At 42.2% G+C, this 12,376-nt stretch overlaps 1 protein-coding gene across 3 annotated transcripts in view; it reads left to right on the top strand.

The window, feature by feature from the left end:
* slc38a3b (solute carrier family 38 member 3b) overlaps window positions 1-12,376 on the top strand; it is a 284,604-nt gene that overhangs the window by 64,390 nt on the left and 207,838 nt on the right. For all 3 annotated transcript variants that reach the window (XM_073072906.1, XM_073072905.1, XM_073072904.1), the window contains exon 5: window positions 11,006-11,079. In XM_073072906.1, the coding sequence (XP_072929007.1) occupies window positions 11,006-11,079 (74 nt within the window). The remainder of the gene's footprint in view (window positions 1-11,005; window positions 11,080-12,376) is intronic.

Below are 12,376 nucleotides of genomic sequence, written 5' to 3'. Positions count from 1 at the left end.
CCCTGGACAGATCCTCTCAAAATTAACATGGCACACAAGAGGATTTTTTCAATTATTGCCTATTTGAACACACACTCTCAAAAAAGCTTCACCACCCTTGGTCTAGGGGGTTGTACAATTGACTGTTTACTTGATCTGTTTTGCATCCCTTGGCAAATTAAATTTGCCCAGGATGTACCTCAGCATTGAGGACACTCTTCCCATTAGCTTGATATTTCCCAGACAGGTCTCTTTAGAGGAAGGTTGTGAATTTAGGGCTGAACTTGGGTTTATGCAGAATTACCAGAATGAAACCAGCATTCCAGAAATGATGAAGATAAATCTTCGGACATTTGCAGTGGGTATCAATAACACAGGTTAAACAATCCAAGCCTAGAAAAGCCCATGCATTTCCACTGAGGGAGTAAAAACTCCTTTACAGAATTGAACCCCAATGTCCTGAGCTGTAATAACATTTCACTATCTGCAGCGGGCCCATTTTCAGGGCTTTGAATGGAGTGTACACCTAATTGGGCCATTCCTTCACATAGTATGCATACACAGAGGAAGACAAATCATCTTCCAGTTTGGTTTCATAAACAAGAAAGAAGTGTGTAGCTTAAATCATATCTCATGCTCAAGATGGTTTCAAGAGGGGCTGAAAATTATTTCTGCCAGTGCCACATTTCTCAGTTTTTTTCACCTAATTTGAGCACTTCATGAGGAGCACAGGCAGGATGAATGCATTTCTGATCCTCTGGCGAGAGGGGAAAGGGTTAATATGAACCTGAGGGGCAATGTTTTTACATAAAGGGTGGTATCTAGGAGATTAAGATGCAAGGGATCTAGAGTGAATCATATAGATCACACATATGAATAGAAAAGGTCCTCGTCAGCTGAATTAAAGCATAAATGCGTGTTCATTAGTAAGTTTACAGATGTTGGCATCATGGACAGCGCAGAAGACTGCCAAAGGACACAGAATGTTAAAATGGCAGATGCAGTTTAACACAGCCAAATATGTAATGCTTCACTTTGCTGGACCAAATAGAAAGGGACAATATAGTATTAATGGCAAGATGCTTAACAGTGATGATAGACAGAGGGGATGATTGGGGTTCAAGTCCATTGTTCTCTGAAAGTGACAACATAGGTTGACAGAGTGATTTAAAAAAATGCATCTTACCTTTCTTAAAACTCTTCATGGTCTGGGACATCACAGAATCACCTTTGTTTTATAATGTTGCTCAAGCTCTCAGGTTTTCTTCCACCAGTGTCTTAAAATTAAACCATCTCCTTCAAAAAATAACTGGTGGATCGGCTTTTTTGAACTACGCTCCTCAACTGGAATTCAATACCTAAAACTATGAGGAGTGTTGACACTTTTAAACTCCAGCTTAAAACCTATTTATTGAAACTTGCTTTTAGTTAACATATTTTGTCTTTTGTTTTCATGTTTTTTATTTTTATTTTATTTTCATGTTTGCACTTCTATTCCATTGTAAATCTCATGAACTACGTCATCTATATGAAAAGAGCTCTATAAATAAAGTTATTATTATTATAAGACATGCTTGCCTTTATTATTTGAGGGAATGAGTTTGAGTCAGGAACTCAAGTTGCAGCCTTATATGAAAAAAACAGTTAAGCCGCATCTAGAATATTGTATTCATTTCTGGTCGCCCGTTATAGGTAGGATGTGGAAGCTCTGGAGAGGGTGCAGATGAGTTGCCTGGATTGGAGAGCAAGAGCTGTAAGGAGAGGTTGGATAAACTTGAGTTGTTTTCTCTGGAGTGCTGGAAACCTGGTAGAAGTTTATAAGGTTATGTGTGACAACGATAGAGCAGACAGACAATCTCTTTTTCCCAGGGTTGAAATGTCTAATATCAGAGGGGATATATTTAAGATGAAAAAGGGGTAAGTTCAAGGGAGATATATATTACTCAGAGAGAGATGAGTACTTGGGGCGGTAGTGGAGGCAGATACAATAGGGACATTAAGAAGTTCTTAGCAGGGATTTATTTAGTTGGCTCTTTAATTGGTTTGACATAACATTGTTGAGCTTGTTCTTGTGCTGAACTGTTCTACGAGCTGCCAGAGGAAGTGGTTGATAACAAATTGGGCAGGTACATGGATTGGATGAGGCACCTTGGTCAGCATGGACTGGTTGGGTCAAAGGAGCTGTTGTCCATGCTACATAATCCCATGACTCTATTCAATAAGGTTTAATAGAGATTCTGGTTAGTGATAGGCTGGGACTGACTTACAAGTTACCCCACCTGTTTAAGATAATTAGAAAGGATTGCTGTGTAAGAAGTGCAGGTTGAATCTCAGTGTAGAGCAAACTAATTATTGGTGGAAAGTGTGTAGAATCCGGAGTCCCGGATGGTAGTTTGCCTCCCTGGTGCCAGGGTCCGGGACGTTTCTGATCGCGTCCAGGATATCCTGAAGTGGGAGGGTGAGGAGCCAGAGGTTGTGGTACATGTAGGTACCAATGACATAGGTAGGAAAGGGGAAGAGGTCCTGAAACGAGAGCATAGGGAGTTAGGAAGGCAGTTAAGAAGAAGGACCGCAAAGGTAGTAATCTCGGGATTACTGCCTGTGCCACGCGACAGTGAGAGTAGGAATGGAATTAGGTGGAGAATGAATGCGTGGTTGAGGGATTGGAGCAGGGGGCAGGGATTCAAGTTTCTGGATCATTGGGACCTCTTCTGGGGCAGGCGTGACCTGTTCAAGAAGGACGGGTTACACTTGAATCCTGGGGGGACCAATATCCTAGCGGGGAGGTTTGCTAGGGCTACAGGGCAGACTTTAAACTAGTAAGATGGGGGGGGCGGAAATCAATTTGAGGAAACTATGAGAGAGGAGGTTAGTTCACCAGTAGAGCAAGTAAGTAGACAGTGTGTGAGGGAGGGAAGGCAGGTGATGGAGAAGGGATGCGCTCAGCCCGAAGTTGTAGGGGAGAAGAAAGAAAAGGATAATAAATTTGAATGCATTGCTAGGGATGAAAAGAGAGGAGGAGGTGGAGAGTATCTTAAATGTATCTATTTTAATGCTAGGAGCATTGTAAGAAAGGTGGATGAGCTTAAAGTGTGGATTGATACCTGGAATTATGATGTTGTAGCTATTAGTGAAACATGGTTGCAGGAAGGGTGTGATTGGCAACTAAATATTCCTGGATTTAGTTGCTTCAGGTGTGATAGAGTAGGAGGGGCCAGAGGAGGAGGTGTTGCATTGCTTGTCCGAGAAAATCTTATGGCGGTGCTTTGGAAGGATAGATTAGAGAGCTCCTCTAGGGAGGCTATTTGGGTGGAATTGAGGAATGGGAAAGGTGTAGTAACACTGATAGGAGTGTATTATAGGCCACCTAATGGGGAGCGTGAGTTGGAAGAGCAAATGTGTAAGGAGATAGCAGATATTTGTAGTAAACACAAGGTGGTGATTGTGGGAGATTTTAATTTTCCACACATAGATTGGGAAGCTCATTCTGTAAAAGGGCTGGATGGTTTAGAGTTTGTGAAATGTGTGCAGGATAGCTTTTTGCAACAATACATAGAAGTACCAACTAGAGATGAGCAGTGTTGGATCTCCTGTTAGGGAATGCGATAGGTCAGCTGACAGATGTATGTGTTGGGGAGCACTTCGGGTCCAGTGATCACAATAGCATTAGCTTCAATATAATTATGGAGAAGGACAGGACTGGACCTAGAGTTGAGATTTTTGATTGGAGAAAGGCTAACTTTGAGGAGATGCGCAGGGATTTAGAGAGAGTGGATTGGGTCAAGTTGTTTTATGGGAAGGATGTAATAGAGAAATGGAGGTCATTTAAGGGTGAAATTATGAGGGTACAGAATCTTTATGTTCCTGTTCGGTTGAAAGGAAAGGTTAAAGGTTTGAAAGCGCCATGGTTTTCAAGGGATATTAGAAACTTGGTTCGAAAAAAGAGGGATGTCTACAATAGATATAGGCAGCATGGAGTAAAGGAATTGCTCGAGGAATATAAAGAATGTAAAAGGAAACTTAAGAAAGAGATTAGAAAAGCTAAAAAGTTACGAGTTTGGTTTGGCAAATAAGGTGGAAGTAAATCCGAAAGGCTTCTACAGTTATATTAAAAGCAAGAGGATAGTGAGGGATAAAATTGGTCCCTTAGAGAATCAGGGTGGTCAGCTATGTGTGGAGCCGAGGGAGATGGGAGAGATTTTGAACGATTTCTTCTCTTCGGTATTCACTAAGGAGAAGGATATTGAATGGTGTAAGGTGTGGGAAACAAGTAAGGAAGTTATGGAACCTATGACAATTAAAGAGGTGGAAGTACTGGCGCTTTTAAGAAATTTAAAAGTGGATAAATCTCCAGGTCCTGACAGGATATTCCCCAGGACCTTGAGGGAAGTTTGTGTAGAGATAGCAGGAGCTCTGACGGAGATCTTTCAGATGTCATTAGAAATGGGGATTGTGCCGGAGGATTGGCGTATTGCTCATGTGGTTCCATTGTTTAAAAAGGGTTCTAGAAGTAAGCCTGGCAATTATAGACCTGTCAGTTTGACATCAGTGGTGGGTAAATTAATGGAAAGTATTCTTAGAGATAGTATTTATAATTATCTGGATAGACAGGATCTGATTAGGAGTAGCCAGCATGGATTTGTGCGTGGAAGGTCATGTTTGACAAACCTTATTGAATTTTTTGAAGTAGTTACGAGGAATGTTGATGAGGGTAAGGCAGTGGATGTAGTCTATATGGACTTCAGCAAGGCCTTTGACAAAGTTCCACATGGAAGGTTAGTTAAGAAGGTTCAGTCGTTAGGTATTAATGCTGGAGTAATAAAATGGATTCAACAGTGGCTAGATGGGAGATGCCAGAGAGTAGTGGTGGATAATTGTTTATCGGGATGGAGGCCGGTGACTAGCGGGGTGCCTCAAGGGATCTGTTTTGGGCCCAATGTTGTTTGTAATATACATAAATGATCTGGATGATGGGGTGGTAAATTGGATTAGTAAGTATGCTGATGATACTAAGGTAGGAGGTGTTGTGGATAATGAGGTGGGTTTTCAAAGCTTGCAGGGAGATTTATGCCGGTTAGAAGAATGGGCTGAACGTTGGCAGATGGAGTTTAATGCTGAGAAGTGTGAGGTTCTACATTTTGGCAGGAATAATCCAAATAGAACATACAGGGTAAATGGTAGGGCATTGAGGAATGCAGTGGAACAGAGAGATCTAGGAATAACAGTGCACAGTTCCCTGAAGGTGGAGTCTCATGTAGATAGGGTAGTGAAGAAGGCTTTTGGAACGCTGGCCTTTATAAATCAGAGCATTGAGTACAGAAGTTGGGATGTAATGTTAAAATTGTACAAGGCATTGGTAAGGCCAAATTTGGAATATTGTGTACAGTTCTGGTCACCGAATTATAGGAAAGATATCAGGAGGAGGAGTATAGGAAACTGATACAGGATTTTGTGATATGGTGCAACTCAAACTACCTGCGTCTCAATATCACCAAGACCAAGGAGATGGTGGTGGACTTTAGGAGATCTAGGCCTCATATGGAGCCAGTGATCATTAATGGAGAATGTGTGGAGCAGGTTAAGACCTACAAGTATCTGGGAGTACAGTTAGACGAGAAGCTAGACTGGACTGCCAACACAGATGCCTTGTGCAGGAAGGCACAGAGTCGACTGTACTTCCTTAGAAGGTTGGCGTCATTCAATGTCTGTAGTGAGATGCTGAAGATGTTCTATAGGTCAGTTGTGGAGAGCGCCCTCTTCTTTGTGGTGGCGTGTTGGGGAGGAAGCATTAAGAAGAGGGACGCCTCACGTCTTAATAAGCTGGTAAGGAAGGCGGGCTCTGTCGTGGGCAAAGTACTGGAGAGTTTAACATCGGTAGCTGAGCGAAGGGCGCTGAGTAGGCTACGGTCAATTATGGATAACTCTGAACATCCTCTACATAGCACCATCCAGAGACAGAGAAGCAGTTTCAGCAACAGGTTACTATCGATGCAATGCTCCTCAGACAGGATGAAGAGGTCAATACTCCCCAATGCCATTAGGCTTTACAATTCTACCGCCAGGACTTAAGAACTTTTTAAAAGCTATTATTAATGCTTTTTGAGATAGTGATTTAGATGCATATCATATTTTTTTACTGAGTTAAGTATTGTATGTAATTAGTTTTGCTACAACAAGTGTATGGGACATTGGAAAAAAGTTGAATTTCCCCATGGGAATGAATAAAGTATCTATCTATCTATCTATCTATCTAATAAATTAGAGAGAGTGCAGAGACGATTTACTAGGATGTTACCTGGGTTTCAGCACTTAAGTTACAGAGAAAGGTTGAACAAGTTAGGTCTCTATTCATTGGAGCGTAGAAGGTTGAGGGGGGATTTGATCGAGGTATTTAAAATGTTGAGAGGGATAGATAGAGTTGACGTGAATAGGCTGTTTCCATTGAGAGTAGGGGAGATTCAAATGAGAGGACATGATTTGAGAGTTAGGGGGCAAAAGTTTAAGGGAAACACGAGGGGATATTTCTTTACTCAGAGAGTGATAGCTGTGTGGAATGAACTTCCTGTAGAAGTAGTAGAGGCCAGTTCAGTTGTGTCATTTAAGGTAAAATTGGATAGGTATATGGACAGGAAAGGAGTGGAGGGTTATGGGCTGAGTGCGGGTAGGTGGGACTAGGTGAGATTAAGAGTTCGGCACGGACTAGGAGGGCTGGAATGGCCTGTTTTCCGTGCTGTGATTGTTATATGGTTAATAGCAAGATATAGACAGCATAAAGCCCAACTGGTGCAGCTTCTGTTACACAATGTCTGTCTGTCTCACCAGTTTTGTCCAGCCGGGCAGCTTTTTTCCCGTCTCTCCAGTCTGTGGAATGCATGGCAAGTATATTCCACATGTACCAAAGCATGTGTGGCCAGAGATTCTAATTCAGGGAGCATTCCAATGCCAACAGCTCAAACTGGTAGTGAAAGTGATACTGACTCAGGGTGATTTCTGTGAATAGGAAGCAAATCCTGGGCCTGATCTCCAAAACAGCTCTCACGGCTGTCCTCTCTACTAGAATAAATACCCACTGATTCATTCCCTCTCCTTCCCTCTCCCATTGGGCAGAATATACAAAAGCCTGAAAGCATGTACTTCAAAACTCAAGGACAGCATCTATGACACAAAGGTTGGGGGTGTTGTGGATAGTGTGGAGGGCTGTCACAGGTTACAGCGGGACATTGATAGGATGCAAAACTGGGCTGAGAAGTGGCAAATGGAGTTCAACCCAGATAAGAATGAGGTGGTTAATTTTGGTAGGTCAAAAATGTATTATTAATGGTAAGACTCTTGGCAGTGTGGAGGATCAGAGGGATCTTGGGGTCCGAGTCCATTGGATGCTCAAAGCTGCTACGTAGGTTGACTCTGTGGTTAAGAAGGCATACGGTGCATTGGCCTTCATCAATTGTGGGATTGAGTTTAAGAACTGAGAGATAATGTTGCAGCTATATATGACCCTGATCAGACCTCACTTGGAGTACTGTGCTCAGTTCTGGTCACCTCACTACAGGAAGGATGTGGAAACTAGAAAGGGTGCAGAGGAGATTCACAAGGATGTTGCTTGGATTGGGGAGCATGCCTTATGAGAATAGGTTGAGTGAACTCGACCTTTTCTCCTTGGAGCGACGGAGGATGAGAGGTGACCTGATAGAGGTGTAAAAGATAATGAGAAGCATTGATTGTGTGGATAGTCAGAGGCTTTTTCCTAGGGCTGAAATGGCTAGCATGAGAGGGCATAGTTTTAAGGTGATTGGAAGTACGTACGGAGGTAAGTTTTTTACGCAGAGAGTGGTGAGTGCATGGAATGGGCTGCCGGCAATGGTGGTGGAGCAGAAATGATGGGGTCTTTTAAGAGACTCCTGGATAGGTACATGGAGCTTAGAAAAATAGACGACTATGGGTAAGCCTAGGTAGTTCTAAGGTAAGGACATGTTGGGCACAGCTTTGTGTGCCGAAGGGCCTGTATTGTGCTGTAGGTTTTCTATGTGTCTATCCCGTTGTTATCAGATTCCTGAATGGACATCTGGTATGATAAGGTGTAAGGAAGGCGGGCTCTGTCGTGGGCAAAGTACTGGAGAGTTTAACATCGGTAGCTGAGCGAAGGGCGCTGAGTAGGCTACGGTCAATTATGGAAAACTCTGAACATCCTCTACATAGCACCATCCAGAGACAGAGAAGCAGTTTCAGCGACAGGTTACTATCGATGCAATGCTCCTCAGACGGGATGAAGAGGTCAATTCTCCCCAATGCCATTAGGCTTTACAATTCAACCGCCAGGACTTAAGAACTTTTTAAAAGCTATTATTAATGCTTTTTGAGATAGTGATTTAGATGCATATCATATTTTTTTTACTGAGTTAAGTATTGTATGTAATTAGTTTTGCTACAACAAGTGTATGGGACATTGGAAAAAAGTTGAATTTCCCCATGGGGATGAATAAAGTATCTATCTATCTATCTATCTTGGCTTCACAATTTACCTTGTTTTGATCTTGCACCTTATTATTTAATTGCACTGTACTTTTTTGTTAGTGCTTACACCTTAATCTGCATAGTCATTGTTTTACCTTATTCTTGCTCAGTGTACTGTGTAAGGATTGGATCTGTATGAACAGAGTAAGCGTTTCACCATATCTTGGAACATGTGTAATGATAATAAACCAATATCAAAATATTGCAGAAGTGCCCTGAACATGTGGGGGAGTTGAATTTATTTTCCCAGTTGAAAGATAATTTTAGTGAAATCACAGTTGAACTACCTGACTTTGATGTTAATACAGTCAAGGCTGGAAGGTGGTGCCTTGTGGAAATTTCCAGGCCTGTGATATTTCCAGACAAGTGAGGTGCATGGCATTGTAAGTGACTTGCTTCCTGTGGGTCGTGGGAGTAAAGGAGAAGCTGAAAGAGCATTCAGCCCTTCTAAGACCCCTACCCTTTTCAGCGGCTAAACACAGCATGCTACTCAGACAACCTCCAATATTGACAGAAATTTTCAGGAAAGTGACCTGGCAATAAATAACAGGAAAAACAGGACTTAAAGACAAGAGTTTCTGCAGATGCTGGAAATCCAGAGCAACGCTTACAAATGCTGGAGGAGCTCAGCAGGTCAGGCAGCATCTATGGAAATGAGCAAACAGTCAATGTTTTGAGTCAGGACTGGAAAGGAAGGAGGAAGACACCAGAATAAAAAGGTGGGGATGGGAAGTAGGGTGAGCTAGACGGTGATAGTTGAAGCCAGATGACTGTGAAAGGTAAAGGGCTTGTGAAGAAGCAATCTGATGAGAGAGGAGAGTAGACCATGGGAGAAAGGGAAGAAAGAGGGGCACTGGAGGAGATGGTAGGCAGGTGAGGTAAGAGGCGAGAATAGGGAATAGAAAGGGGAAGACATTGACTTGGTGCTCTGCAGCATTGACAAGTAGAGTGGCAGATGGTCATGTAACTGACTACACTCCAGGCAGGTACCTGCAAACCATTAATCATCTCACCTTCATTGAGCCTCATGAGCTGCTCTGGAATCTTCTCCCAGATCAGTGTGAGGGATATAGTTCAAATATATTGAGTGGTAAGACAATAGCAAATGGAACTTCTTTAATGTCTTTGGGGAATGCATCTAAGATGAGTTCAATGGACGTGTGTGTGGCAAGATTTTTACACAGAATAGTGGGTGCCGAGAGCGCACAGCCGGTAGATGTTGTGGAGGCAAATACAAGGAGGTGTTTAAGAGGATTTAGATAGAGATGGAGCGATACAGACATTGTGTTGGCAGAAGGGGTTAGTTTAGTTAATACTAATTTAATTAGTTAAGCACAACATTGTGGACCGACTGGCCTGTACCTGTGTTGAACTGCTGTAGGTCTATGAGTTAGAATCAGGTTTAATATCACTGGCATATGTCGTGAAATTTGCGGGAGGGGTGTGGGACAGTTGGCAGAGGAGTGCCAAGGCAGCGGGTGTTGTGGGCGCAGGTGCAGACATACCCAGCCCTGAGACACCAGGCAAGATCATTTTCATTCCAAACAATTGGTTTATTGATCCTTGTCTCTCTGGTGTTTCCTGCTCCCTCCCCTCTCTCTTTTCCCTTTCCACACCATGACGCCCCTCTCTCTGCCCCCTTCCCACTCGGAGTCTACAATACAGAGCCATATCAGAATCAGGTTTTTCATCACTTTCACTTGTAACGATAGCTGTTTTTGCAGTAAAGTGCAATGAATAAAATTGTACATAAGCCTATATTTTATTAATATATATATTTAAATTAAGTAAAATGAGAGGAAAAAATAGTGAGGTTGTGTTCACTGTCCAGTGAGAAATCTGATGGTAGAAGCTGTTCCTGAAATATTGAGTGTGTGTCTTCAAGCTTCTGTACCTCCTCTCTGAGGATAGCAAGGAGAAGAGGGCATGTCCTGTTTGAGAAGGTCCTTAATTATGGATGCTGTCTTTTTGAGGCAGGGCATTTTGATGGTGTCCTTGCTGCTGGGGAGGCTAGTGCCTATGATGGAGCTGACTGAGTTTACAATTTTCTGCATTTTTTTCTGATCCTGTGCAGTGGCCCCTCCATACCAGATGGTGGTGTGACCAGTTGGAATGCTCTCCATGATACATCCGTAGAAGCTTGTGCGTGTCTTTAGTGATGTACCAAGTCTGCTCAAACCCCTAATGAAATATAGCCACTGTCATGCCTTCTTTGTAATTGCATCAATATATTGAGCCCAGGATAGATCCTTAGAGATGTTGTCACCTAGGAACTAGAAACTGCTCACCCCAGCCATAATTTTTATGATTTTTGAAGTTCAAAATCTATTCTAAGTAAAATACTGAAGTCTTATTGTTGACCAACTTTTCAGTCAATTGTCATAATATTTTAAGTCTCAAGCATTTGTTAAATTCAGTAGTCAATAATTTGACACAAATGCTTAAACTTTCTAATAATCACTTTCATTGAAAATGTTGAGGCTAATTGTCTGCCTTTCATCCTGCTTTCTTTTAGCTTTCTTTTGTCTGCTATAGCCCTGCTCTCGGCCTATTCCATTCACCTGCTTCTAAAGGCTTCTGGAGTGGTTGGTAAGTGAAACAACATTAACACATATCCTTTTTCTTTTCCCCTTTGGGATCATTCATTTTATTGAAGAAACTCATGAGATTCACAATTCATGATTGTTTAATGTCATTTCCTGAACACAAGTGTAAAGAGAACAAAGTAATCATTACTCCAGATCTGATACAACTGAAAAAAAACACAGAAAAGAAAATAATAATACTAAAAAGCACAATAAATATGAATATGTAAGATAGCTTATATAATAGATTGATTCTATCTCCATAAAGTGATGCTAGGCTATACATAATGTGACTGATGGGAGTCGTGGTGGACTTAGGTGTTGATCAGCCTTACTGCTTTGAGAAAGTAACTGTTTTTGAGTCTGATGGTCCTGGAGTGGATACTGAGTAGCCTCTTCCCTGATGGGACTGGGACAAACAGTCCATGAGGACTGGTGGGATCCTTCACGATGTTACTGGCTCCATTAGGCAGAAACTTGGGAGCACTGATTTGCAGCAGATGTTCTCGGGGAACTGCACGTCAGAAATGTGGCGAATGTTAAGGAACCATTTGCATGGTGTTCTACAGAGGTATGTTCCATTGAGGCAGGGAAGGATAGTAGGGTAAAAGAACCTTGGTGCACAAAGGAAGTAGAAAATCTAGTTCAGAAGAAAAGAAAAGCTTACAAAAGATTCAAGAATCTAGGTACTGTTAGAGCTCTAGAAAATTATAAGGTTGCCAGGAGGAAGCTTAGGAATGAAATTAGGAGAGCTAGAGGGGGTGATGAGAAGGTCTTGGTGAGCAGGATTAAGGAAACACCCAAGGCATTCTACAATATGTGAAGAGCTAGAGGATGAGCCTTGTTAAAATAGGACCAATCAGGAGTGATAGTGAAAGCGTGTGTATGAAGTCGGCGGAGGTAGAGGAGGTACTTATTGAATACCTTGCTTCAGTATTCACCAGGATAAAGGACCTTGGCAATTGTGGGGATGACATGCCATGGACTGAAATGCTTGAGTATAAAGACATTAAGAAAGAGGATGTGCTGGAGCTTTTGAAAAGCATTGTTAGACAAGTTGCTAGGGATGGATGAGATATACTCCAGGCTATGGTGGGAAGCAAAGGAGAAGATTGCTGAACCTCTGGTGATGACTTTGCATTATCAATAGAGACAGGAGAAGTACCAGAGGATTGGAGGGTTGCAAATGTTGTTCTCTTGTTCAAGAAAGGGAATAGAGATAAGCCAGGAAACTATAGACCAGTGGGACTTACTTCAGTAGTCGGCAAGTTGTTGGAGAAGATCCTGAGAGGCAGGATTTA

The sequence above is a fragment of the Hemitrygon akajei genome, chromosome 19, assembly GCF_048418815.1.
Source record: "Hemitrygon akajei chromosome 19, sHemAka1.3, whole genome shotgun sequence".
Classification (NCBI taxonomy): domain Eukaryota; kingdom Metazoa; phylum Chordata; class Chondrichthyes; order Myliobatiformes; family Dasyatidae; genus Hemitrygon; species Hemitrygon akajei.
This window is presented reverse-complemented; position numbering and strand designations above follow the sequence as displayed.